Source organism: Mirounga angustirostris, unplaced genomic scaffold (assembly GCF_029215605.1).
Source record: "Mirounga angustirostris isolate CCGP_5_RB_7025 unplaced genomic scaffold, mMirAng1.0.hap1 SCAF_3, whole genome shotgun sequence".
In the NCBI taxonomy this organism is placed as follows: domain Eukaryota; kingdom Metazoa; phylum Chordata; class Mammalia; order Carnivora; family Phocidae; genus Mirounga; species Mirounga angustirostris.
In genome coordinates this window covers 141134816-141161254 of record NW_026991711.1, presented here as the reverse complement: position 1 = coordinate 141161254, position 26439 = coordinate 141134816, and the positions used below count along the sequence as shown (strand labels likewise).

The 26439-nt window shown below is 38.8% G+C and overlaps 1 protein-coding gene across 1 annotated transcript in view; it reads left to right on the top strand.

Annotated features, from left to right (window-relative positions):
- PDE11A (phosphodiesterase 11A) overlaps nucleotides 1–26439 on the top strand; it is a 397322-nt gene that overhangs the window by 178020 nt on the left and 192863 nt on the right. The window contains exons 5-6 of the mRNA XM_064586747.1: nucleotides 2782–2846; nucleotides 25365–25497. Coding sequence (XP_064442817.1) covers nucleotides 2782–2846; nucleotides 25365–25497 — 198 coding nt within the window. The remainder of the gene's footprint in view (nucleotides 1–2781; nucleotides 2847–25364; nucleotides 25498–26439) is intronic.

Sequence of the window (26439 nt, the reverse complement as noted above, 5' to 3'; positions counted from 1 at the left end):
TATCCTCACATAGCAGAGAAAAGGAGAGGAAGCAAGCTCTCTCTGCCTCTTCTTATAAAAGCACTAAGCCATTATGAGGCTTCACACTCATGACCTCATCACCTCCCATCTCCATATACCATCATGTTGAAGATTAGGGTTTCAGTATATGAATTTTGGGGAACACAAATATACAGTCCATAGCAACAGCATAAACATGATAAAATAGGGAAAGAATTTTCTGTCATCTAACAAAATAATGGAAAGAAATCACAAATCATGGACGATCAAAGCAGAGATAGAGGACTAACTCCCTCTTTTAAAATCTGTGACAATTTTCTATTATGCAAACAGAAATGAAATGCTACTACTTTTTACCTTATTATTATTTTAACTTTAAAAATTATTTGGAGTATAGTTTGAGAGATTTATTATTTGGTGATAGCAAATAGTTTCTCTGTGGCTTGCTAGCCTTGTGAGATCCAAGAATACTGCAAGTGGATAAAGATTTCTAAGTGATTGATTTCTGTTTAAGTCCTCAATTAAGACAAGTGTTCTGGTTAGTTTTGCTGTGTAACAAATAAACCCCCAGACTTGGAGGCTTAAATCAATCATGTTATGCTCACAGAGCCTATGGATTGGGAATTTGGAGAGGGTACCACAAGGATGGTCTGCCTCTTCTCAGGATATCTGGGGCTACATACAGTTGGAAAAACATAGAAACCAGAGGTGACTTAAGGGTTGGGAACTGGAATCATCTGAAGATCATCACTCATATGTCTGACTCCTAGACTGGAAGGACTTAAAGCCTGGAGCTTCTGACCAGAATAGCTACACGTGGCATCTCTATGTGGTTGGACTCCCTTTCAGCAGAATGGCCTTAAGGTAGCTGGACCTCTTACATGGTATCTCAGGGCTCCAGGCACAAGTATTCCATCAGACAACACAGAAGGAGCATCACCTTTTATGACGATCTCCGAAGGCACATCATATCCGTTCTATATACTCTATTGGTCAAAGTGGTCAGTAGCCCACTTAGATTCAAGGGGAGGGAACATAGACCCTACCATTGGTAGGAGGGTGGCAGGGTCGTATTGTAGTGAAGAGTGTAGGATAGGAGATAGTGTTGTGACCATCTTTAGAACATAAAATTGGCCACAATGAAGGACTTTGTAGAGGCTCAGTTCACACTGGAATATGAAATAAAATGTGTGCTCTAGTTGTCAAGGGCATTTCCTTGCAGTTGGTCTGTGTCACTGCCCTGCAGTCAACTAGTCACACACAATTTTCTTTGTGATGAGCTTTTCTTTTCTTTTATCTTTTTCCTAATGTTGCATTTTCTTAGTTTGGGTTCATTACCTCACTGATAAAGCTGTTTTAATATTTAATCTATTCCATTTCCAAATCATTTTCTCAGGTGCCCATCCATTCCTTATAAGTGGGTTAATTTAAAAGGCCTTTGAAGCATGACTGCATCCAGCTACGGCAAATCTAAATGTCAACCTTGGAAGCATCCAGTGACATTCAGATGACTCCTTTCAATATAAGGGCCTCATTTTTCTATCATGTGGTATAGCTTGTCAGAAGAGGACGAGAAATGGTACTTTTCCCACTCCACATTTTTAGTGTTGTTGAAAGAACCGGCACTCTAGAATCATGCAGGCTTGCTTTAACCCCAGGTGCCCCCATTTAGTTCTGTGAAACTGAGCAAGTTTCTTAAAATTTATGGGTTAGTTTCCTCATCTATACACTGAAGATAAAAATCCCTGCTTTATAGAGTTGTACTAAGGAACTTAAATAGTCCAAGAAACTTCTGATGTAGAGCCTGGTTTATAGTAAGAACTCAATAGTTGCTAATAATAAGGAAAACTACCTTTACATTTCCTGTGTCCAAAATTTTCTTTCAGTGTAATAAGTCTTGATCAGGTTCTTGCACCAAATATGCTGGTTTCATGAGACAGGTGAGAGAAGAAGTGTCTACACTAGGGATGATCCTTGAAGAAGATGGCTTTCTCTTCTTTACCCTTGGAGCAGGAGGCTGGGGTTGGTGGCAAAAAATATTCACCTGAGAACAATGATAAACCAAGGAAGGTGACTTCAGGAGCCTGGGGTTGAAGGAGGACATCCTTTTCTAGGTTTTTGTCTCTACCTTCTTCTCCATGCATATTGATCAGATTGTTAAAAGGGCAATAAAAATTTTAAAATGTTTCCAAGTGAGATGTTCCTTGGTAGAACTACCACAGATAGTAAACACCTCATTGTAAAAATATAACACACTTAATTTTCCGCCAGTGTTCATTTGTTTTGTTTCTTATATGAGCGGGGAAAAAAAGAGAGGAAAGCCAAGAAACAGACTCCCAGCTATAGAGAACAAACTGAGGGTTACCAGAGGGGAGGTGGATGGGGGGGATGGGCTAAATGGGTGATAGGGATGAAGGAGGACCTTTGTTACGATGCGCACCGGGTGTTGTATGGAAGTGTTGAATCCCTAAATTCTATACCTGAAACTAATACTACCCTGTATGTTAACTAACTGGGATTTAAATAAAAACTTGAAAAAAATATATGCATATTTAGTAAAATGTATCAAAACTTTGGCAATGTATGCCATGTTAGAAGTAAAATCCAAAAAGTAGGATAGAATTTTCTTTTTCGGCCCCTTGAGACTTCTCCACTTAAAATTCCTTCTTAATCTCCAATTATTGTAATTATCATTATAAAGATGAAAGATGTTTATTGCATTATTTTAAACTGCAAAAAAGCTTTAATTGACTTGAATTTATGTCTTTCTGTGTGTGGCAGGTGGTGAAGTTCACCAAATCCTTTGAATTGATGTCCCCAAAGTGCAGTGCCGATGCTGAGAACAGGTAGGGCTTGTGAGTTTCAGATTTGTCTTTTGCTCCTTGTCTTCAGTCCTTGGTGTTGGCAGCATCGTGTAATTCTTTGAGGATAGGAGTTCTTTCTTTAGATCAGCAAGTGCAGCCAAATACCATCACTCTTCTGTATTTCACAGCTTAAATAAAAACTGCTGCCTTTCTATGTCAACTGTACTTCAATAGTAAAAATTTTCAAGAAACTATAGCTTAAAAATACATGTGTCTACATTGCAGAATAAAACTGCAAATGAATGAAGTCAATTTTTAGATATTCCCTAGCTACACAGACAACCTAATTTTCTGCTTTATTCTGTCGCTTTGCTTCTCTTCCTCCCTTTTGTTTGCTTATATTTGGCCAATAATATACCCTTGGGAAAGAGGGAGAGTTTCCAGTAATTCCCTTTTTTTTTTTTTGTTTTTTTGTTTTTTTGTTCCCATTGACATCTTTGAGGTAAAGGTGAGGGTTGGGGACAATCAGTGAATTTCTGTTAGCTTTGCGCTGCCCTGAATACCAGTTGGGCGGCTACAAAAGTGGATTCTGTTTACTTTGGTCCCTTCTAGAGGAAGGACTAAGAAATAGTGAAACTGACAACAATGCAGAAATATGGAGAAAGCCAAGTAAAGTGTTTCTGGCGCCGTGATGATGATAATGATGTTAATATTGATACTAATGCCAGCAAGATAAGCAGCTTCCAATCACTGAGTGCCAAGTGTGCCACATTCTAGCTAATGGCTTTATAGGCCTTTAATCCCCAAATTAATCCTATGAAGTCAGCATCGTTACCCCAGCATGACAGAGGAGAAAACCAAGGTTCAGCTAAAGTTCCTGTAGGCAGTAAGTGGTAGCCACATCCAAGGACAAGGTCACCTAATGAAACTCTCCAACAGCCTCTGAACTTTGATCCTATTCCCACACATGATTTACAGCCTGGTAGTTAATCTATATAGTGAATATCTGTTGGGTTAATGTTTCCCAAATCTGGCTGATCAATCAGAGTCAAGCTTGGAGAACTTGATAAAAACAATTCCCAGAAAGCTCACTGAGAGATTTTGATTCAATATGTCGAAATTGAAGTCCTAAAGATCTCTATATTCAAAAGGCTCCCTGGGTATACTACCTGCTTCAAGATGTGATATTCAAGGGTAATTTGATTTTATATATCCATCATTGCCTTAAGGTCAGGAAATAGAAATCAGTACATTAACATTGACACTTCATTTAGTTACTTTAATTTTTATCCAGTGCATGAAATTTAAAAGAGGCCTTTGCTACATACCATATAATTCATTTATAGGACATATTTGAAAAGGCAAATTTATAGAAATAGAAAGCAGATCAGTAGTTTCCAGGAGCTGGAGATGGAGAGAGGGGTTTACTACAAAGGGGCACAAGGGAATTTGGGGATGTGATGGAATTTTTCTGTATCTTGCTGTGGTGGGGGTTGTATGACTGCATTTATCAAAATTTGCAGAACTGTACACTAAAAAGGCTAAATTTTACTGTCTGTAAATTTTACCTTAAGATGGGGAAAAAGAGGCCTTTCATAAGAGGTTTTTGTTTTTCTGCAAATATATTTTTGTCCACATCTATATCTAATGTCAGCCAATCTATACCTAAAAAAGATATTTAGACATAGAGAGTTACTAGTGGTGTACTGAGCAGTTTTCATAAAGTTTTCATGTAAAATAACATGAAATATATTAGAAAAAAATGTGTATTCATACTTACTCCTTGAGTTAGTCATGGCCTCATGTAAGCTATCCCTCATACATGAGGGGGGCAAGGTTTATGGAGTCATTAAAACGTAACCTTTGAAATCCAAGTGCTTCAATATTGTTCTTTTTTATGCTACTGAATGTGTCCTCTTGGTCACTGCAGAGTTAAATATTTCTGGTCTTTCAATTATTTTTAATGATGAAAGAACTTCCATGTCAAAACAGAATGACCCAAGGCCCAGAGTGTCCTTGGCAAACTTTCTGATAACAAAGAGAGAAAGAAGGAAAGAAAGAAAGGTCAGATTTTCTTTAAAGAGACATTTGAAAAGTGCCTTTGAACTTTGACATTATGAAATAGTACTCTCCATCATTCTATTTGTGGCCTTTAAATTAATGTAGAATATTCATTTGTCTCAGAAGACCTTTCCTGCATTGTCTAGTAATTTCTCTCTTGTAGGCAGGGGGATCCTTCGGTCATTTATTGGAAGTTAAAGGAATAAAGACTTGTGGCTCTAACATTTACTTCGCCAGAGGCTGTGGAAGAGTCATTGAAACAGGCTATGAGTCTGCAAATCACAGCCTGCTCTCAACACGTTGTAAATCTTTCCTTTAACCTTTCCTCACTTAACATCTTCACTGTAGATAACGTCCATTAGATACCTTAGTCCTCTGGACATCGTTCAAAGTTAGAATAGGATAGCTTTTGAAGATAAAATGTCTATGGCTTCATGCAATAATGTTTCAGGGTATGGTTTTAATTCTGATGAAATCTGGCTTAAGGCTTGCTGATTTTTATAGACAGTCCTTGAAGATTTTTTTTAAAAAACTGGTTTTGTTGCTGACTCGTCATTTTTGCATATTGCCCTGTGGGGCTAACTCCTTTGTCATGGCCACACTCTTCTTGGTCTTCGTGTAATTAATACCAAGCAGTTTGAGAGTTAGAAATGATCTGATGGATTTCTCTCCCTGAGGTATGTACCTCCTCTGGGGCATCCTTGACAGCTCCTCCAGTGATAAAATACACTACTAGGTATTTACCCCAAAGATACAAATGTAGGGATCTGAAGGCGTATGTGCACCCTGATGTTTATAGCAGCAATGTCCACAATAGCCAAACTATGGAAAGAGCCAAGATGTCCATTGACAGATGAATGGATAAAGAAGATGTGGTATATATGTACAATGGAATATTATGCAGCCATCAAAAGGAATGAGATCTTGCCATTTTCAACGATGTGGGTGGAACTGGAGAGTGTTATACTGAGCGAAATAAGTCAATCAGAGAAAGACATGTATCAGATGACCTCACTGATATGAGGAATTCTTTATCTCAGGAAACAAACTGAGTGTTGCTGGAGTGGTGGGGCGTGGGAGGGATGGGGTGGCTGGGTGATAGACATGAGGGAGGGTATGTGCTATGTTGAGCGCTGTGAACTGTGTAAGACTGTTGAATCACAGACCTGTACCTCTGAAACAAATAATACATTATATGTTAAAAAAAAAGAAGATAGTAGGAAGGGAAAAATGAAGGGGGGGAAATCGGAGAGGGAGACGAACCATGAGAGACTATGGACTCTGAGAAACAAACTGAGGGTTCTGGAGGGGAGGGGGGTGGGGGGATGGGTTAGCCTGGTGATGGGTATTAAAGAGGGCACGTATTGAATGGAGCACTGGGTGTTATTCGCAAACAATGAATCATGGAACACTACATCAAAAACTGATGTATGATGATTAATGTAACATAATAAAATTTTAAAAAAGAAAAAAAATAAAATTCCAAAAACTTAAAATTCTAAAAAAAAAAAAAAATTCTCACTGTGTCACCATGGGATTTTTCTACTGATAATGTTTTCTAATTGTTAGAAGAGCATTTTACATTCCTATAACTTCCACCTATTTTTCCTGAATTTGTCCATTCGAGATAGTTGCTCTTTCATTAATTTTATTCCTTCATTCAATAGCTGTATGTTGAATACCTACTCCGTGCTGGGAAATAGATAGGTAATGGGGCTACAGAGATTTTTTAAAAACCAGCAGTTTCTGCCTTCAAGGATCTCAAGGCCAGTGAAGAGAGGTTGGAGTAGGTTGAGAATATAATATAACCATAACTAGATTTCACCAGGCCTCCAGACAATGGCTATAAGTAGAGTCACCTTAACAGTGGTAATTTATACTTAGCTGCTGGTCATTTCTCCCTTGTGTAGTATAAGACCCTCCGGCCCCTTGCAAAAGCCACTCTTAAACTAGTTCTGGGAGTCCCTAAGATTTAAACAGACAGAAACAAAATAATTTTATTACTGACTCATCATTTTCCCAAGTGTCCATTCCTAAATCCTTTCCCTCTAGACATAACCGAGCAGCATCTGCTGGGCATGGGCTTCTTGCCCACTCCAGAATTCACTGCATCGTCTCAGAGGTACTGGTGGCCTTTTCAAATCTGAGCAAGGCTGGGTAATGAGTGCGTAAGTGGGAAGAGGGCTCACTTTCCCGACCATGTGTTATAGTTTGTTGTTTGGCCCCTAAATAGCTTTGCATGTACCCCGTTTTTTCCAAATATTTCAGTTCCCAAAGCTTTTGTCTGTTGCCCTTCTTTATCCATAACTTGGATTTAGTCCATGGGGCCAGGCTTAGGAACCAGGACCCAGACTGAAGGCCAGCCATTAAGTTGCTCTCTTGGTTTCCCCACCTTACTTCCATGTTGGCCACCAGGCTTAGATGCTCAAAACCTCCCCCTCACAGTCCCTTTCCCTCTGTGCACATTACCTTGTGCAAATAAATGCCTTTTCATGTACAGATGCATCTCAGTTTAGGCTCATATGTCCTGCTATCAAGTAAGTCAGTGACTGCAAAGCAATTCAATACTTTGTGCAAAAGGTTTGTGCCAGGTGGTATTTTAATAGAGAGGAGGGGCACCCAACTCATCTGGGTAAAAATGGAAGACGATGTTCAGGGAAAGCTTTTGGATGTGATGAAACTTCACTTCCTCTAGGATAATGGAAAGTTAGTGACACAACTACCTTCCAGGAAGAGGAAACATTGTAAACGGAGGCACAGAGGTGAGAAAGCTAACGAGGCACGTTTCAGGATCTTTAATTTGGGCTGTGAGCTGTTATCACAAAGGTCATTATAATTGATGGTGGTGACCCTTAACTCCCCGTAAGGGCATCCAGCTGCCCAGAATGCCAGCTGACTGGGGCAAGGGTCTTATCAGGTCCTGAAATGCTCAAACCCTCTTAATTGGCCTAGAGACTGGCTACATGCTTACTCATAGGGGAGTAACCACAGACAGTGACATACTGAGATTTGTGTCTTGAAAACTCATCTGGGCAGTAGAGTGGGAGATGTGCTAGAGGAATGGCAAACTAAAGCCACCAAGGGATTAAATCTACTGCCTCACCCCAGTGGCAATGGTTCAGTACTGGAAGACTGCCCTGGATCCGCGATGCTTACCTTTTCCTGGTCAGCAACTGCTGTTCTTAGATGATTTTTATACTTCGTGGTCCAGACTTTTTGCCACTCCTTTCATTCTCCCCTGGATGTGCTCTAGCTTGTCAGAGTCTTTCTTAAAGTTGTGTTTCCCAGAATGGGATATACTTTCCAATTTTTTCCAGAATCAGAACAGATCAGAAAGAGATATGTACCTCACTTTTTTAGAACACAGTACTGTTAATGCATTGATTATTTACAGTCATCTTGTGTTCTCAATGCTGACTTTTTAAAAAAATTAAGACTTTTATCTGATTCATTTGATGCTCAATCTCCTCAGATCTCACTGTTAGAACCTTTCCTATGAAGCTTAATTTAAGAATATTTAGTGAATCAACTTGAATAAACTTTCTTGGATCTCTTATTCAAACTTTAAAAACCTCTTTTCTATCCTCAGTGGGAACAGGTAGTTTGAATGATCATGTGTAACTTAGAAATGGGAAAAGAACATTTGTGGACGTCAAAACAGAAATTTTTATTTCATTTGAAACACATTTGGCCAAATTCTATTGATCTGTCTCCTAGGTATAAGTTTGGATGCTGCTTTAGAAGTTGCACTTTCTCAGCTGTGCTACTTAAGGTATTTTTTTTTTAAAGCCAAATGTCTATAATGTCTGGAAGGTAACACTGATTAAAGGGGAATTTTTCAAGTTTAATGGAATATAGTGGAAATATTATTATTTAAAACCTGAGCTCTGTAACCACGGCCTTCTAAGAATAGTGAGTAGAGGGGGCAAAATTTATTTTAGTGGGAAGTGATCTTTTTTTAAAAAAAAACTTAATATTTATGCTATATTTTTCATTTGTTGTGACTGGAAAGAGAGGAGAAAAATAAAGCTAGAAATGTCAGAGCAGCTAAAGGGAAAGATGTTTGGTTTAAGGAGCCTTTTGGCATGCAGGTCAGCCTGGAGAGTGGAGAGCTAAAATGTTCTGTTTGAAAAGATGAGGACATATGGTAGCAGAATAAGGGCTCCCCAAAGATATCCAGGTCCTAATCCATGGAATCTGTGAATGTTACATGGCAAAATGGACTTTGCAGATCTGCATAAGAATCTTGAGATGGGGAGAATTATCCTGGATTATCTGAATGGTTCAGTGTAATCCTAAGGGTCCTTATAAATGGAGATGTGACAACAGAAGCAGAGGTCAGAGTGATGCAGTTTGAGAAAGACTTGACCTGCCCTTGCTGGCTTTGAAGAGAGGGGAATGGGTCTTTAAAAAAAAAAAAAAAAAGAAAGAGAGGGGAATGGGGCCATGAGACAAGGCATGTGGGCAAGCTGTATAGTTAGAAAAGGCAAGGAAATGGATTCTCCCCTAGAGAATGGTATGAATTGTAAGATAATAATCTTGTGCTATTTAAAGCCACTTAAGTTTGTGGAAATGAGTTATAACAGCAGTAGGAAACTAATACAGGGGTATGAGTTTAAAAGGAGTCTAACAACAAGAGAATTCAGGAAAAAAATGAAGGAGTAAGAAGAGGCAAACCAAGTCTTCAAGAATCAAGGGGGCTGAGAAACGTGGGTAGAAGCTAAAACTTGCAGGAAAAACATGGCCAGTGAGAAATTCCCAGGGATGGGACAGGTAAGGGATTTGTCTGAACCGTCTGCTGTGCTCAGTGTTAAAATATTGCACCCACTTTGTCCTTTGCTTGCTGTCTTCAGTTGCTACTGGAGCTCTGGTGTTTCATCCAAAGGCTTTTCTGAGCAGTCACTCTTACCTTGCAAAACCTAGAAGTCACACTGTTATAGGCCACTTCTGAGGATATAAAGATAGAAAAAAAATAAGAGATCTTTAAACACTCAGATATATGTAAGGTTAGAAATTTGTTCTCTTTTAAATGTTATTTCAGTAAGACCTGTTTCCTCAGTGCAGTAGGTTGAGTAGTGTCCCCTCAAAATTTGTGTCCATCTGGAACCTTAGAATGGGGCCTTATTTGGGGGCACCCTGGGTGGTTCAGTCAGTTGAGCGTCCGACTCTTGGTTTCAGCTCAGGTCATTATCTCAGGGTTGTGAGATCCCACCGCTGAGTGCAGAGCCTGCTTGAGATGCTTTCTCCTCCCTCTTCCTCCCCATTTACTCCTCCCCCTACTCATATCTCTCTCTCTCATAAATAAATAAATAAATAAACAAACAAATAAAATCTTTTTAAAAAAAGAGAATGGGACCTTATTTGGAAAGAGGGTCTTTCCAGATGCAATTAATTAAGGATCTTGTGGTGGAATCATGCTGGATATAGGGTGGGCCATAAATCCAATGACTGGTAAGGACATATAGGGACATAGGGGAGAAAACCATGTGAAGACAGAAGCTGAGACTGGAATGATATATACAAGTCCAGGATAGTAGGAGCCACCAGAAGCTGGAAATGGCAAGGAAAGAATCTCTCCTACAGCCTTTAGAGGGAGGATAGCCCTGCCAATACCTTGATTTGGGTCTTCTGGCTTCCAGAATTGTGAGAAAATAAATTTCTGTTGGAAACCACCAAGTTCGTAGAAATCTGTTATAGCAGCCCGAGGAGACTAATATACTCATTAAATGAGGAAGATGAAATAGATAATGTCTACTAAATTTCTCTTCTGGCAACAAAGTTCCAGGAAGCATTGAGTCTATGAATCAACTATTGTGCATTGTAGTGATTTTTTTTTTATCTAATTAGGGAAAGAGAATTAACTGTCATTGAAAGATTCATATGTCACACTTATGTTGTTTAAGTTAATTTCACGAATGCCCAATGCATTAGACTTTATTGTCCTCATTTTACAAATGAGGAACCTAAGGCTCAGAGAGGTTAAATCATTTGCATACATTTGCAGGTTACTAAGTGTTGAATTTTTAAGTCCAAGAGCAGTGCTATGGGCAGTACTCTCTGCTTTCCTGCAGGCTTCTGCCTGGAAGAAATTCTCTTGGCCATCTAATGCTTTATTCTATTAAGACTGAGGCCTTAATTGGGTTTAGATGCTGTTTAATATGTCTCTAACAAGATTATACTACGATCTGGCATTGAAATGAACAGTTATTGTTTCACAGAAAAACATGGAAACAAGAAATGGAGTATAAATTTGATATTAGTGATGAAAATGTGTATTGTTGGGAAACTGACCATGATCTAGATGTTCTTGCAAAGCAACAACCGAGGAAGAAACTCACAAGGAGATAAAGCTAGACTATGTTTTGTTCCTGAAATACATACTAAAAGATCACTTACCAATGCCAAGTCATGCAACTGAAGACAAGAGAAATTGCCAAAGCACTCACAATAAATGAAAGAAATTTCAAAACAGTAAGAGGCTGGTGTAACCAACTTCAGGCATGATCAAGACTGCTATTAAAGTGTGGATTACCAATTTGTCAAAAACTTCCAATGTGTTGGAAGCTGTTAAATTTCTAGGGACAAGTGATTCAATTAAAGAAAAAAGGAAACCATGAACTTAGTCAAATAGGAAATGCTGAGAAAATCCCAGTGTCCTTTGACATGCCTGTCAGTGCCAAGGGTACTAAAATGATCACTATCAAGTACATAGATTACAAAATGTAGCATTTCAACATAATGCCATGTCTAATGTCAAATGGTTAAAACTTGCCTCCATATTTAATTTTAAACAACAAAATCAAACTAAATGTGGGAAACAGAATTGCAGCCCCCGGGGCCCTCACCTTCAGTTGTCATATCCATGAATGTGTTACATTTCATGGCCAAAGAAACTTGCACATGTAATTAATCAATTGATGTTAAAATAGGGAAATCATTCCAGATTATCTAGGTGCCCCAATCTAATCACAAGCCCTTAAAAACTTAAGAACTTTCTTCTAGTTGAGGACAGAAAAGGAAGCCAGAGAGATGTAGTCGATAAGGGAAGTCAGAGATTTAAAGCACAAGCAGGATTCCACACATATTGCTGGCTTAAATATAGAGGGGGCCACATGTCAAGGAAACCAAGACCTCAGTGCTACAATTACAAGGAGTTGAATTCTTCCAACAACAACAGGCTTGATTCTTTCCCAGAAGCCCCAGAGGAGAATGCAGTTCTGTCAACACTTTGGTGTTGCTCTTGTGAGATCCTGAGCAGCAAATCCAGCTATGCCATGACAAACTTCTGATCTCCAGAATTGTGAGATAATAAAAGGGTATTGTTCCAAGCTGCTAATTTTGTAGTAGTTAGTTGTGCAGAAATAGGAAACTAAGGCACTATTAGTGCATGAGTTTGAACCCAATCTCATCTGAGAATGAAATTGAATTCCGTGATGTGAACACAGACACAGATAAATAAATGGCAGCTGAGCTGGTGAATGAGCGATGCATAGCCAGCCATGTAGAACAGTTGACCAGGAGCCCTCCATAACCTTCAAATTATGTTAGGTCTTGATGCAGTTTTAGACATGTGGCTGCACAGTTAAAGAATCACGGCATGACTGGACAATAGCAACCCCTTAAAATTTCTGGCAACAAACCAGCTGAAGATCCCTTGAGGGAAGAGTATGAGTCTGGTTTTGTCTAAAAACTTTCCAGTGACACTTCCTACTAAGTTCAACAGAACGCCAGCATCAAAACTTGCTGGAGGGTGCTGGTGATTTGGAAGAGAGTCCCCGAGATGGTACTAGAGCCCTCTTGTAAGAAATGCTGCATCCTCTACATCCTGATAGCTCAGAGGATGTTATCTGCAAACATCGATGACTCCATATTGAAAAGTGATTCAGAAGAGCAACACTGAATTTGAGGAAATTTTAGAAATGTCTTAGTCAATTTATTTTACTTATAATTTTTCCTTTTATATATAATTAACTTGTATAGTTTAAATTTTCCTTCAAAATAGCATATCATAACATTTATGTCTAATCTAAAAGATCTTTTAAAATGAAATTAAAGGGGCGCCTGGGTGGCTCAGATGGTTAAGCATCTGCCTTCAGCTCAGGTCATGATCCCAGGGTCCTGGGATCGAGCTCCACATCGGGCTCCTGGCTCAGCGAGGAGCCTGCTTCTTCCTCTCCCTCTGCCTCTCTCCCTGCTCATGCTTTCTCTCTCTCTGTATCTCTGTGTCTCAAATGAATAAATAAAAAAAAAGATTTAAAATAAAATTAAAATAGTGTAAGTGATAAGAACAAATTGCCTCATAGCATTTTTTGTCTTTTTTTACTGATTCAAAAATAACAATGCATCTTACAATCGATGGTATTGTAGATTCCATCAAATAATATGACCCTTACACACATTGTTTTTCCTGTGACTTTTCTACCCCTCAGCTCATTTACACCTACCCCTGAGGGTATATATATCTCAACTTTGAGAAGCACCTTAGGGGACCTTTAGGGTTTCTTTCAGTTTTTAGACTGGACAGCCCTGTGATTCTTCTCAATATTAGTTTTCTGCATTACATTTTTTAGGTCAGAATATCGAAACTTATGTTTCAATGCCTTATTGATTTTTTTCCTTTCCTTAGAGTTCTGTGTAGATCTAGTTTTGCAAACAAATTATTCATCCCAGCAGTGGTTTGCAACCATTCCTTACTTCTCTATAACTCTTTCCTTTAGGCTTCCAGCCCCCATGGCCCAAATCTGGCCGGTTTTTAAAAGGGAACTGACTTCCATAAGATGTGACTATAATGAGACAAAAGTACAGGATGAGCTCTAAGATTGGTTCATGAGTCTGTAAATAAGACTCCCAGAGATGTTCTTTGTTCTTGTCCAGCAGCAATGATATATTCGGGAATAAACTTGGAATAGACCATCTTAGCCTAAAAAGACTAAGTATGATGACAGAGGATTTTGTTTATTCACTTTATTGTGATTGTACCCTGCAATCATATTGTACATTTTACAACCCTGAGATGTACCTGGCCCAGGTGAGATGATCTCTAGCACCTATCCACATTACGAATAGGACTGGGCTTGTGTTTCCAGAAAGTGTGATGTAACCCACCTTCACTTGGACATTGCTATTTAACCCTGATGAGGATTTTAGGAATCAGAAATTCTGCTTCTACCTTGAAGAAAGTTGTTAAATGTCTTCACTGTGAGTCCTGACTGTGCCAATTTCTTTGGGTATCCTTTAGATGGTGACTTTCAACCTTTTTAATTACAATGTAGAACAAAAGATATATTTCATATCCAAATCTAGTTAATGCATATAAACACACACAAAAAGGTACATATACTTATCAAAAGCAAGTTTTATGAAACTATGCTTACCTTCGCTATGTATTTGCTGTGTATTCTGATGTATTCTGTTCTTTAAAAACAAACAACCAACCTGCTATCCTAACTCATAAAGTTGATTTCATGATTCACTAATTTGCTGTGACCCACAGTTTGAAAAACACAGCTTTAGACTCATAAGCCTTGTTTGATTCATACATGTAGTATGTGTGGCCTCAATCAATGCCTATATTCGTTATTTTTAAATATGGTGGTCATACGAAACATACAACCCAAACCTTCAAAAATTTTTTCACTCAAAAATATGTTGCGCTTCAAATTTGGCACCTTGGAGAGTGTTTTGCTTACGTAAGTTTTGTATACCACTATTTAGTACAAGTGAATGAAATGTGTTACATAATCTGTTGATAAGGTTGACAGTCTTTGAGCACTTTGAATATGTCATTCAATGGCCTTCTGGACTCCATGGTTTCTGATCATGGAGCTCTTAATCTTACTGAGAATCACTTGTATGTGATGAATCACATTTCTTTTGTTACTTTTAAAAGATTCTTTCTTTGTCACTGGTTTTCAACAGTTTAGTCAGGATGTGTGTAGGTGTTGGTCCTTTTGAGTTTATCCTACTTGGAATTTGTTGAACTTTTTGAATGTATAGATTAATATTTCTTTAACCAAACATGGGAAGTTTTTAACCATTATTTTTCAAATATTCTTTCTGCCCCTTTTCCTCTCTCCTGTTTTTCGAAGTCTCCTGTAATGTTCATATGTTTGAGGGTGTTGGTGATTCTTTCTTCTGGCTTCTCAATCCTTCCTTTGAACCCTCTTAGTGAATTTTTCATTTCAGTTATTGCATTTTTCAATTCTAGAACTTCTTTTTATTCTTTTTCATAATTTCCAACTCTTTGTTAATATTCTGTATTTGTTGAGACATTGTTCCCTTATTTTCCTTTAGTTCTTTAGATTTGGTTCCCTTTGGTATTTTGAATATATTTATAATAGCTCAATTAAAGTCTTTTTCTAGTAAGTCCAACATCTGGACTTACTCAGGGATGGTTTCTGTTGACTGCGTTTTTTCCTGTGTACTTTCCCGTTTCTTTGTATGTCTGACTTATTTTTTGGTTGAAAACCAAATATTTTAAGTAATATAGTGTGAAAACTCTGGAGATCAGATTCACTTCCCACTCACCTCATCTAGGGTTTGTTGTTGCTTCTATTTGTTGCTGTTATTGTTGCTGCTACTGTTTGTAGTTCAGTGACTTTCCTGAACTCTTTGCTATGTGTAGCAACTGAATTCTCTGCTTCGTTAGCTTCTTATCAGTGAATGACTGGACACAGCTTTCCTTAAAAGCCTTGAGCCAGTAAATCTTCCATCCTCACTGAGGGGATCTGTATGCATGTGGGTGATACCTTCAGTTCTCTGAGGGGAAGTTTACGTAGCTTTCACTTTCTGCTTACACAGAGCTTCAAGGTCAGCCAGAGGTAAGGACTTAGGGCCTTCTTGGGTCTTTGCTGGGCATACACACAACTCTGCAAGTGAGTGTGCCCTTCTAGATTTCCAGGAATATGTCAGAGTTTTTCAAAACCCCCTAGGAATATCTCCTTTCCATGCTGCTTCTTTCAAGTTTTCAAGTCCACTTCCTGTTAGTTACAACTGTTATCCCTGCCTACAGCAGTTGCAGTGTTAAATAATTGCTGCTGGTTTTTCCCCCCAAATGCCCTGAGGTGAAGGGTGTTCTCATTGAGCAAGCCCCAAGTCAGGTCGAATAAAGACAAGCTCTGTGAGTGGAAGTTTCTAATGGAGCTGCCAAACAGGTCAAATAATGACAGCGCTCTGGGGATTGGACTTTTAAGGCACTCCAAATCTGTTGTCCCTCTGCCAGTGGCTGCTAGGCTGCTGGTTTTCACAGCTATCATGATTATGTAGCTCTTGGTCTTCTAGCTACCCTAGAGTTGGGGAGAGGGAGACGGGAATAAAGTCCATGAAAATGCCCCCTCCAAAAAAACTTGCTGTCCTTACAGAAATTCAACTGTTAGTCTTGAATAAACACTCCTCAGATTTTTACAAGCCTTTCCTTAATTTTCAGAGTTCTCAAAAAGTTGATTTTGAAATTTTTGCTAGTGTTCTTACTACTTTTATGGAGGAACAAATTTTCAATGGCCCTTATTCTGCCAATTTGGAAGACCATCCTCTTCTTTTTACCTTCTTTTTAATCTCTATTACCTAGAGTGATAGGAAATGGTAGACAAACTCACACACTGGTATAAGACAAAACATTTCCACAGTATGTGATGAATATATTCTTTTTTCCTACTTTTTTTCTTCATGGATCTCCTTTCTTCTGTGCTATAAAGCATGTGCTAGGAAGCCTGTGATGGGTGTTTTGTATGAATAAAAAGATGATACCTATTCTGATTTCAAGAAAATGAAGAAAACCTTCAAAATATTAAAAATTAAGGGGCGCCTGGGTGGCTCAGTCGTTATGCGTCTGCCTTCAGCTCAGGTCATGGTCCCAGAGTCCTGGGATTGAGCCCCACATCAGGCTCCCTGCTTGGCGGGGAGCCTGCTTCTCCCTCTCCCATTCCCCCTGCTTGTGTTCCTGCTCTCACTGTCTCTCTCTCTGTCAAATAAATAAATAAAATCTTTAAAAATAAATAAAATAAAATGTTGAAAATTAAAACAGCACTGTCACCACCACTCCCAGTCATCTTGAAACAGAAGCAAGATTTGTGTTGCTATGTCACTTCCTTTAAAACAAGAACTTTAGGACATCCTTCTTGACTACTGTCTAGCAAATTCAGGGGCTGCTGAACCTCATAATGCCAATATTTAATGTTGCTAATTGAAGAAGAGAGATGCAGATGGCCCAGGAGTCTCATTTTTATCCCCTTTCCATTGTTTAGCAAAGAGGTGGTTCAGCAGATCTGAGTTAGCTCAGCAGAAGACAAGACTGGTACCAGAGACTGAACTCTGAGGCTCCCTCTTGGTGTAAAGGCTTGTTCTTTACCAGGAAGCTCTATTGTTGCAGAGTCAAGTATATATTTCTCATTCCTTTCCCTAAAAATACACACAGTGTTATGAGACTGGAGTGTTTCCACTGAAACATTTTATATCTGACCTATGCATACCTCCCAAGGAGCTGTGTCACTTTGATACTTCTGGGCTTACATGTTTTCCCCCCAAATAATCCTATTTTATAAATATCCTCCCTGACAAAGTGGTGTATGTGTCCATGTACCATTTGCATGATGCTAATTATAAGAATTAAACATCAGTGAAAGAGAGGAAACATTTTAAAATGCAGTCATATGTCTTCCAAAATCTTAAAGTCAAGAACACATATTTTTCAAGTATGTAACCTTTATCTCTTAAACATAGTAATTTCTATCTTTTCTTTTTCCTGCCTTTGAACATGAAGACTCAAATGAAAGACAACCCCTCTCATTACCCTTTTTTATTTTGGACCAATGGGCTTGTCACTCTAGAAAAACTGTCACAGAGGAGAAGAAAGCTATAAAAATGTTCTATGGACAGCAAGGCACATAAATAAGTACTGAGATCAAACATAATAAAGTAGCCTATGGAGGCCAACTGTCTCTTAGATTGATGCTATGCAGTAAACAGAATTATGGCAACTTGAAAGCTTTCATGATTGGTTTTTATATTTGACTCTTAGTTTTGTAGGTCTTATTTAACATGCTTGAGTTAATATTTTAACACTTTGAGTCCACTTCTCCTTTCTTGCTGTGTAGACATATGTCTGGGACATGTCGGGAAGGTATGTCCTCAAAAATGGAAGAAGATGCATGCAGTTGGCCACAGCACCCCCAAAGAGAGATATGGTGGGGCTACTTGAAACATCTAGCAGGATAGGAATTTTAACTGTGTGCTCTATTATCAACAATTTTGCCAGCTAGCACATTTTCTCTTCAGCACGTCTCCAAATATGACAATGATGCCACAGTCAAAAACAGTTAACATCTCTCCTGCCTCAGGAAAGAAGCAGTTAAACAGAGCATGTCTCACCTTAGTTTTTTTTAAAAAAGAAAAATCTTTGTGATATAAGGAATTGATATTTATTGAGAGCTTTTTATGTGCCATACATTCATCAAGGTTATATTATTGTATCCTCAAATCATCTCTGTACAACGAATTTTATTTCCCCTATTTTCCATTATGGAAACTAAGAGTTATTAAAATTTTATTTGTAGTCTCACAACTAGGAAATGTTGGACCAAGATATGAAAAACCATTCCAGATTTGCTTGGCTGTGAAACCAAGCAGTTGTCACTATATGATGCTAAATTGTAGACATCAACCACTCACAGTGATGCCATCTGACACCCATCCGAGAGTCACAAGACTCTTCCCCAAAGTGACACCAACTCCTGCAGGTGATAAATCTCATCATTCTAATTGTACAACTTGAGGAAATGAAGGACGGAAAATGTGTTCTTTGGTCGCCATGTCTTAATTTCTAGTAACAAAGGATGCTTAAAACAGGAGAAATAAGAGTGTGATGAAGTGTCCTCAGGCAAGACCTTAAAGGTAAGTCCATTAACAGGTCATGATAAGGTTTTGGAACTTCTGCAACTTAGAGCATCTTCCTCACCTACCACCCTGTGACAATTGACAGGCTAGCTCTGCTTGCTAATTACACTCTCTCCCATTACTTTTTATGACTAAAAGATTTGTTTGGTAACCTTCAAAGATATACCGAAGCCAGTAGGAGATTATTCATGTCCCAGTTCTGGATGTTTAAGACTCTCCTGCTGGGGTGCTAGCTTTGAGTCCCACTGGTAATGACTTAGTTCCTTAATCTCCTAATTGAAAGACAACTTCAAATAATATTGCAGAGCTCGAGGCTTCAGGAAGGACCCAGGGATTAATAGGTTTACCTGACAAGAAAAAGTAAGGAATAGAATTTCTCTCTGTGAACCAAAGCTCAGAACGACCTCTAATCAATGAAACAAAATGGCAAATAGTATTAGGCACAACCTATAGATCAAAAAACAGTTTTTGTTTGCAAAACGGAAAAAAAAAAATATCTGTCCAAAAGAGTTCTTGGAGTTCCTGTCTTGCTTCTTTGCCTTTCTGAATCCTGCCCCCACTGGATAATACTCAAGCTAGCAGAAGGCAATTGACAAACCCTCCTTGACAGTGAGAAAATAGATGTGCCTATGTTGACACTTCTGCTCCTAACCTAAAGATATATTTTTAGTTATGATTGTTATAGCACATCAAGGAGAATATATTAATGTAGCCCTGAAAATGTTAAATCTGAGGTGACTGGAAATGATGAGGAAGAAATGTCCAGAAAGTGCTTGGATATATATATAGGGAAGTCAGGACTCAATGGGCTGCTGGTGAGATGTGGAGATCGTCAGTATATATTCGGTTGTGGATACAAAGTAAGTCCATGGGACCACACAGTATATTGGTTGGCCTCTTCCACTGTAGCCTTCTTGATCACTTCCACCATGTATCTTAAGTTTTAGTTCTAATATTTATCATATCAATACCGAAAACCTCACACTTCTAAAGCTTTACTCATGCTGTGGTTTTGTCTGGATTGTTTTTATGAACTTTTACTTCTACAAAGACCAGCTTAGACCGACTTCCTTTTGGGAAGTAATTTTCCAAATACCATTCCCAACCCAAACAAAGCTGACCCTTCTTTGCTCTGTTCCCATAATGTCTTGTACATTTTTCCATTAAAGCATTTATCACAAACTGTTGTCATTGTTTGTGAGCTCCCCAAAGGTGTGGTTCCTTTAGCTTCTTCCTATACCTCTTTCTGTAAAGGTAGGGGCAGGGCTGAGCTAGCTGACCATCCATACACAGATGGGTTCCCACTGCCAATTTATTTAAGCAACAAGGAAAAGACCTTTATTCGTGTGTTTATGCAAGATTAGCCCCATGACTGTCCAGCACTTAGTAGGGAGCATGGTCATTCTTGAATGACCAACACATGGTCATTCTTGAAATAGCAAAGTCTTGGGAGTCTCTCGTGAAGACTAAACTCTAGGTTTGAGAACAAAAATGTCAATGCAGACACAGAATAATGATTAACATTATTTTATTCAGATATTTTGTCTTCTAATTTAGAGACTCATTTTGAGAATTAATCCTTAAAAAAGTCTTAAGTGTATTTTCATATAGTTTTCTCTGTTTGAATCTTTAGCTAAGATAGGTTTTTCAGACAATTGAAGATGGTGAAGTTGCTTGTCCAGGGGTGTTTTATTTTGTCTTGTTTTGTTTTACTTGTATTGATTTCTTTCCTCCACTACTCTGCAACCTGTTGTCCTCAGGTTTATATCTTACCTCACTGGCCCTCACTTCAGGGGCAGTCACATTTCAGGAATTATGTGTTGTCTGTAATAGGGCAATTCTCTTTTATCCTTCCACTGTCAATATATTGGAGCTCATGAAGCTCTCTTTGAAGTCAGTGTGAGTCTCATATTTGGAAGCAAGATACCACTGAGAAAGAAGATTCTAAACTGCAGCCCTTTGAGGGAAACTCACTTTTTAAACCTGCATCTTCCTATGTACCTGGTTCTAGTAAAATACAATTGTGTAAAAGATTTCTTTACAATTTTCATGTTATTTTAAACAGTCTTGATCTTAGGAAGGTCTTCTTTTTAGAGTTAAAATAAGCTAAGTGGTTAATTTTTACTTTTCAAGGAAGAATCACTAAAGTTAAGTGACAACTGTATTTATTTTCCTTTTCTCAGACTTTTATTTCAAGGATTTTTTGGTCTGCTGTTTTTTTTTTTTTCTTTAAGCCAGAATCTATTTTAACATCCCCACCTTAAAGGTCAAAATAGTTTTATGATTTGAACATGAGAAGCTATTAAACATAGACAGATATTAAAACATACAAACTTTGGAAGTATTTTAATGGTTTCTCAAAACTTCTGATTTTTCAACAACAAATGAATGTTGTATAGAATTTTAAGCCATTTTTCCCCTCTCTATGGTGCACTGGTATACAGTAAATGTCTTGGCGAAATATACACAAACCCAGAAACACTCATACCGGACATCCACTTGCATGAGATGATCTGTAAGTGTCTTTTCCTTTTTGCTGAAAGAAGGGTCAGCCCATCCCTATTCCCTGTGTATAACAGAGAAGGGTATGGGGGAAGCCAAAGGGGGTATTTAATGAGGAAACTTGTGGCAGTGTAGACATAAACAATATGGCCTTGGGACCTAGGGGCTAAAATACTCTGCCCTAGGGGCAGAGTGTAGGGGAGAGGATTCTTCCTTTATCCCATGAAACTTAAACACCCTTAAGTGTCTGGTCTCCCTCAAGTGACTTCCAAGGCTTTGACAAGGGGCCTTGAGTGAAAGAATAAATCTCCCTAGAGACTAGGGGTGGGGAGAGGACTTAGAGGTGTCTGTGGTCTTGCAGTTATGCACATGGCAACTAAGATCCACTGAACTGACATGATCTCACTTGCACCCACAAACTACAGAGTAATCAATATCGATGTGTTTCCAAACTGCGGTAACTCTCCTTATCTTGGTTCTGGCCCAAACTGAAAATCTTAGCGCTGGATTTGATATCTCTGGTCAGATTTAGGGGGGCTCTAGAAAGTTGGCCAGTTCAATTTTGGATATTAATTTAAGCTTCCAATGACCTATTAACAAAAAAATAAGACTGGCTAGAAACTTTCAACCCTGACTCTTCTGGTAAGAACAAGATCTAGAACAAAGGTGATGTTCATCCTACCTCCATCCTGCTCAGACCTCATGGAGAAGACTATTCTGGACTGGCTTTCATAATCAAGAGGGCTATCAATCAGCAGGGGTACATGTAGGACAAGGATGATGAGAATAAGGAAGGCATGCCAGAGGAGAAGTCGCTGAAGAAATTAGAGCTGATTAGAAAAGAATGATCTTAGATGGAAGACTATGGGGAACATGTTAATTATTGCCAAATATTTCAAGGGCTGTCAGCTAATGAGATCCCATGGGACTGGGAGCAAAGGATGATTATTAGGAAGTAAGCTGAGCGGCCACAAAATGGAATGGAATATTTTGGTAGGTAATGGGTTCTGTTACTAAAGACATTCAATTTGATATTAGATGTCCATTTGTCAGAGAGATTGAAACAGGGCCATTGTCAGCCTATACAGTGTCTCTGTGAGAATAGAAAAAGTACTCCCTCTAGATGGATGCAGCTCTAAGTCAACATGCACGACTAGGCTAGATTTCAGCCCCCATTTGTTCCTTTTACAGGGCACCCCTATGCAGGGCAGAACCTGCATAACCACACATGGCTGTGTCCATGATCTTAACATGTTCTGCTCCAACAGCAATCAGTCAAAAGAGAGGAGGCCACACAGAATGAAAGAGCTCTCATCAACCGGAAAGAGTTGACCTATAGGACCTTAATGAAAGAACTGATCCTTTAAGCCAGGTGTGTCCCTCAAGAAACAGAAATAATTTGGGGCATTTCCTTTGTGGTTAAATTCATAATACTTCATTGCTGAAATGTACAAAGGCTACTGTCACATGAGGAATTTACTTTAGAAGCTATTAAAATGTAGATACTTTTTAAAAATATTTACTGTGGGCTAGAAAATATGTTAAGCACTTTTATAAATTATTACTTTAATCTGCACAATAAGTAGTAGTATTATACCCATTTTACAGATGAAGTGTAACCCAACTTGTCTGAGATCACTTTGCTAGGAAGAGGCAAAATAGGTATTTGAATCAGGTATATTTGACTCTAAAATTCATGGTCTTTCTCATAAAACAATTTTATCTTTTTGAAAAAAAGCAAGGTTTTGGGGGCGACTGGGTGGCTTAGTTGGTTAAGCATCTGCCTTCAGCTCAGGTCATGATCCCAGGGTCCTGGGATCGAGTCAAACATCAGGCTCCCTGCTCAGCAGGGAGTCTGCTTCTCCCTCTCCCACTCCTCCAGCTCGTGCTCTCTCTCTGTCAAATAAATAAATAAAATCTTTAAAAAAAAAAAAAAGCAAGGGTTTGAAAGCTCTAACTCAACATCATAATTTTGCATTACAGTAAAATTTTAAGATTTGGAAGGTTGAATTGGTGCAAAAGCCAGAATGTGATATAAATACTCAAGAGTGACAATCATCCTTCCTGACCGTCTCTCTGAGCATTCTGTCACTCTGGGCCTTAGTTTATGTACCCATGCACCATTAAACTGAAGAAATGGAGAGGTGGTTTTCAGAACATCTGCTTGCACTGTTGCAGCTATAGGTTCACTAAAATCTCCCCTCCCCTTGTAGCCTTACCCCATGATGACAGTCTCGGTGGCTGCTTCCTCCCTGCACTTCTTTTGCATTCCTGATCGGTACCGTTGACTTGGCAACTAGTCAACACCGCCATGTGACGCATTTCTCATTTGAAATTTGAATGGAGCGCTTAAAGTGGTCATTGTATAAGTGTCATCTCCCCATGTAGGTGGAGACCTCCATGAGGGGAGAGACCATAGTTTATACTTCCTAGAAACCACCTCAACTGTGCTTACGCGCAGTGCCTTGCACGGAGTTGACTGTCTTACGTTGTTCTACAATTTTAGAGTGATTGCAATATACACATAGCCTGAATTAAACCCAGTTCTAAGCATGTTTAGATTTAGAATGAATCTCCCAGGAGCCCCTGCTCAGTAAGTGTTCCCATCATCATCTTCCTTGGGAATTTTGTAAGTAGGGACCTATGGCCCTGGACGATCAAGTCCAATGTCTTCTCCTCCCTCTTCTTCTGACTGCATACAGTCTCAGACTGCAGTGTTTATGATTAGCAGTGTTTCCCTGAAACTCTCTGTATGTGGACTGCCACTCCCTTCTTTTCTGTAGGTGAGAACCTACTATTCTTGCTCTACTCCTACTCATTGATTGCTCTCCTGAGAGGCTACAGGGATGAATAACATCACCAGTAAATGTTACATTCACCAGACACAGACCAGCAGCCATTACAGATGATGTCTACGGATGGTGCTAAAGAATGCCTCTGCTTCCCAATTCTTCATGTATCCAGGGGCCTCTCCGTGCCCCAGATCCTTGGGATGGCACAAATTCCACACTGCGGCACATCGTTGCATAGTAACAACGGCTTGTGACAGTTGTTGGTGTCTTCCTTACATATAGGGCAGTTTAGATTAAAAAGTCAATAGAGTTCTTACTCTTCTTGCTGTGGTGCCCTCACTCACGTGTCCTGGAACCTAGGGTTCCACAGAGTGTGGTTGGAAAACGTCGCCCCTGTAGACTTGCATTCATTTATGTAATTTCAGTTATCACCTGCCACGCCACAAACCTCACATCCTCCATGAAAATGTTCCTTGACGTTGTGATTTTGAACAGTACTCAGTTTTGCATTTCCATAGCTCCTGGCAGTGCTCAGTTTGCACTTGGGGAAGAAGTGGTGGAAGGGAAGGAGGGGAGTAGGGAATCTTACTAATTCTTACGCCCTTTCTATAAATGTGATGATTGTAGTGAATGTGATACAAGGGAAAGTTCACAAAAGCATTTTTCATAAAATACCTGTTCAAATCAAATATGGATGTAATTTAAATGATTAATGTTAGAGGTCAGTAGCACTAAAAGGGGTTTTCCGGTAAGATTTTGTAAGTAGGAAATGTGTTTTTGTTAAGAAACTGAGACATACGCAGAAGTAATTACATAATTACTAGGATTACGCATGGTCTAGATCTGCTCTTTTGCTGCCTTTAAAATTTTGTAAATTCCTAATTTATTTCCTGATTTTTCCCCATTCTGGGGCTTAATTTTTCCCTATGTCAAACATCCAGTCTGCTCAGTTAAGGAGTGTGGGTTTTGGGAGGTCATTGGAATTTATCATGCTATGGTGTTAGCATTGTCAATTTCAGTCATTACTTGATTGCTTACTTTATGTCTGTCTGCTTTGGCCTAAATACAACCTCAAGTGGTTCTCTGGATCATAGGCAATCCATTATTTCTTCCCATGGATTTGATTATTTTACATTACATCAGGTAAGTTTTTTTGAAGTAGCTACTGATAATTACCTCGCTATTCTCTGACTCAAGTCACTTATCCCTTCTTAAGGGGGATAGATAATCCTACTATGAGTATAATTTTATGAGATTTGCTTTCAAGCAAATTTATGTTTCTCTATTTTCTTACTGCCTGTTTTGGTTTTGATAGTTTCAAAGAAAGCATGGAGAAATCATCACATTCCGACTGGCTCATAAATAACAGTGTTGCTGAGCTCGTGGCTTCCACAGGTCTTCCGGTGAACATCAGCGATGCCTACCAGGATCCTCGCTTTGATGCCGAGGTAAGAGGAATTTTCTCGTTCCAGTCTTAAGGTTCACTTGTCACACTGGTGATGGTTTGCTGGTTGAAGCAAAAGAGGGACCATCATATAGATCGATAGCAACCCCTGAGTTCATAGGCAAATTTTTTTTTTTTTTTTTTTGCATCTTTCCCCCGTGATCAGATTTTTAGCATTGCCTACTGTTGAGTAACAGAAAAACCTCCTCTCTACTCTGATTTGTGGCAAAATGGGTATCTGTTATGTATTAGTTTGATGCTCTTTTACAATTGGGTACATTTTATATTAAATGTACCCATATACAAGTACCCATGCCTTAACTCATGGACATTTTATATTAAACATAGTTTATATTAAACTATGAAATAGTTATTGATAAAAATGTGTATATAACATAGTTATTTCCCAATAGATGCTAGAACAACTACCATGTCTTTTAAAATTGCTCCCAAGAAATGGTAAATTGGTTTGTGTTATTATTTAATGTTAATTTTGTAGGCACATTGTGCTCTATGCAGAATATATTAAAGCAATATAGATTCTGACTTGCAAATGTTTAAATTCTAAGTATCTACAGTATCATACAGATAAATTTACATGAATTTATAAAATATCTGTGTGTGTGTGTATTCAATAAATTACACATTTCCTATTCTACATTGCCAAGCTAAGATCTAAAGAGTAGCAGGTGTTTTTTGGCGAGGAAGGTGAGGAGATGTGTTCCAAGCAAAGCTGAGAGAGCGTGGGGGCTGAGGGGCTGGAGAGCTGAGATGAGTTAATGCTGCAGAAAGCACCAGGTAGATGAGGCTGGAGGAGGAAGCAGAGGTCAGATTGCTCCAAGACTTTGAAAGTTACGTTAAGAAGTTTGAGTATTTGTCCTAGACAATGGGGAGCCAGTAGTTGAGTTTTAAATCAGGGAGACACAGGACTTGTATTTTAGAAAGA